The 2,878-nt window shown below is 37.4% G+C and overlaps 1 protein-coding gene across 1 annotated transcript; it reads right to left on the reverse strand.

Annotated features, from left to right (window-relative positions):
- Positions 1-1,532, reverse strand: LOC126703481 (zinc-finger homeodomain protein 4-like). Its single transcript, XM_050402441.1, has one exon. The coding sequence runs from the start codon at positions 977-979 to the stop codon at positions 257-259; it is 723 nt and encodes a 240-aa protein (XP_050258398.1). The 5' UTR covers positions 980-1,532; the 3' UTR covers positions 1-256.
- Between the last annotated feature and the right edge of the window lie 1,346 nt (positions 1,533-2,878).

Below are 2,878 nucleotides of genomic sequence, written 5' to 3' on the forward strand. Positions count from 1 at the left end.
TCTAATTCAAACTGAAAAAAGAGGAACGTGTTTAGAGAGAGAGAGAGAGAGAGAGATGAAACAAACAAAGATGATAAATGAAACAATTTTACAAACTTCATAAGCATGGACATTTGCCATTTGCTGAAACTGACAAACACTACACTAAACTAGACTAACATTTATATAACCAAAAAACAATCAGCAAATGGCAATCTTAAATGAGAAAAAGAAATAAATAAAATGTGAAAATAGTTTTGTTGCACAATAGATTCATCTAGCTATTTAGTGCAAATTTGTGTTTGTTGTTGTGCATCCACACCTTGAGGACTCTCCTCTTGATCCCAGTCTCTTGGCAGAACTGCTGCACAGTAGATTCTTCTAGCTTCTGCATCTTCCACCCAGCCTTCTCTGCAAAGCTCAACATCTTTTCCTTCTGTTCTTTTGTGAACTTGGTCCTAAACCTCTTTCTCACCTTTTCAGCTGGTCTTGCCACAACACCACATCCATCATCATCATCATCATCCTTCTCATCAGACTCTGAGGGGACTGATCCACTTTTGTAGGACACTATCAAGGAGTTTGCAGGGTACCCTATTGGTGACCCCAGAATTGCATTGTTGAGTATCAAAGGGGTGTGGTAACATTGAGAGGAACAGTGAGATTCTATCTCTTTCCTATGGAAGTTTCTGTGGCAGTTGCAGGCTGAACACTTGAGGGCTTCAATGGTGCCTTCATCTCCAGTACTTGGCATAAACTCACCACACCCATCAGTTGCATTCCCTCCAATTGTTGCTGCATGGTTCTTGAGGCATTCCTTGTACCTTACCACTTTCTTGTGGGGTCTGTGATCCTCCAAAGTTGGACTTGGACATGGAGGGCTTGCACCATTTGATTTTGAGGGTTGGGATTCTGAATAAGGAACTACGTGACCATTTCCTTCAGCATGAATGCAGCTTCTTGGAAATGGCATTTCCCCTTTTTGGGTTGAACTATTCATCTCTCTCTCCAATGTATTAAACGAATGGGAAGCTAATTTATCCTGGGATTCTTGGGACCCTTTGGAAATTATGTTAGATCCTTTGGATCCTTGTTAACAAAAAATGAACCTTTAGTTTTCTACTTTTAGCTGGTGGAAGAAATCTGAGGGACTTTCTTAAGAAAACTCAATTATAAATAAGGGGAGGAAGCTAAAATGATGGCCTAAATTCTTTTTTCATTGGAAACAGTATGAAATGGAAGAAAGAGATCCTAGCTAGATGATCAAATTAAGAGCATGAAAAAAATTGCTGATAGAGTCGTAAGAGTTAAAGACATGGACGAATAACATTCAACTTCTCTAAGATCTTGAGCTGAAAATGATCAGTTTTTAAGAGGAATATACCTTTTTTCAGACGAGAGAGAGAGAGAGAGAGAGAGAGAGAGAGAAGAGAATAAGGACAAAAAATTGAAAGAGTGAGGAAGCCTGCTGCAAGGAATAATCTCGATGCTGAATTTGGCAAGTGAAGCATCTGAAGCTCATTTATAAATGAGAAAGAGAGATTGGATAAAGTTTAAAGGGCATAAAAAAAGTCTTTTTCTTTTAATGATAGTATAAAACCTAATAGGAGGAGTACTAATTTGTTATAGGGGAGAATTGAAGGCTCTTGTCTTACAGACAAAATGGAAAGGCAGAAAGTTGTAAATTAAGGACATTTAAAAAGGTTGCTTTGCTTGCAACACTATTAGATATCAAGCCTAAACCATGTATAGATGTCCTCTTCATCTTCTTCATTTGAATTTCACCCTACGAATAATTTGTGATTTTTCAAAATAATTAATTCTAATTATAAATTAGCTTGCTTTTTTGGGACCTGCGCTTGCATGCGCATTCTCACTAATTGGCTTGTGAGTTCTAACTAATATCTGATTATATATATTTTGATCGTCTCGTAATAGGGGTTTATGCTATCCTATTCCTAATCCTAACCCTGGCGTATGATTGTGGGTTAGTAGCGTTCGTTACTTTGGAATGTCTGACTAGAATGGGCTTGAAACTTGGGCCAAAGTTTGCATTTTGGGCTGTTGGACTTCACACAGCATTGGCAGTGATTGGGTTTTTTCTTTTCATTATTGGGACTGGGGACCTTGGGTTTAGACCGGAAAAAAATGGAGTGTATACAATAAAGTTAACGACTCTGTTACGAAGATTAGAGATGAGTTTGAAAAAAATTTACTTGTTAAACCAAAATGTTGTAAAATACCCCAAAATTGTTCAGGGGCATAGAGGCAGATTCTAAAACTCAGAGGGATGTAAGAGGTTTTTTTAGAATGGATAGTTGGTGATGGTAGCAAAATTCATCCCTAGCATGATGATTGGCATCCTCAAGGGGAGCTTAGCTATAATTGTGATGATCAGGCTATCTTTGCAGTAGGTAATTATCCTTCTGCTAAGATATCTAGTTCCTTATACAATTTTTTTTTTTTTTTGAGTAAACAGTAATACTTATTAGAACACACACGAAAATAGTAATAATAGTGTTTTAACCAGGTTTATAATACATTACATAACCAGAGTACAACTACAAAATAACCTAACCTTTGTAGTTGTAGACCTTTGTAGTTGTAAACTGAGGTTATAAACCACGAACATTAGACGCATGCAATCAATGTGGGATAAACATATTATTGTAAAGAAAGGAAAATTAAATTGTTATTAATGGGGAAGCAAAAGAATTACTATCTCTGGTTTGTCCATAGGGGTCGTCCAGGAGCCAAGGGCCAGGTGTTTAAAGAGGTCGTCCATGGAAAAATGCCTGGATGATCACATGACACTTAGGAAATTCTCAATGATGGGATTTACTCACATATGTTGAAGATCCGGACCACAACGAGAATAAAACCCTTATTTGTCGTCGTA

This window comes from Quercus robur, chromosome 10, assembly GCF_932294415.1.
Source record: "Quercus robur chromosome 10, dhQueRobu3.1, whole genome shotgun sequence".
Taxonomy (NCBI): Eukaryota; Viridiplantae; Streptophyta; class Magnoliopsida; order Fagales; family Fagaceae; genus Quercus; species Quercus robur.

Coding starts and splice junctions, on each gene's coding strand:
- LOC126703481 (XM_050402441.1), bottom strand. CDS start 979: ATGAATAGTTCAACCCAAAAAGGGGAAATGCCATTTCCAAGAAGCTGC.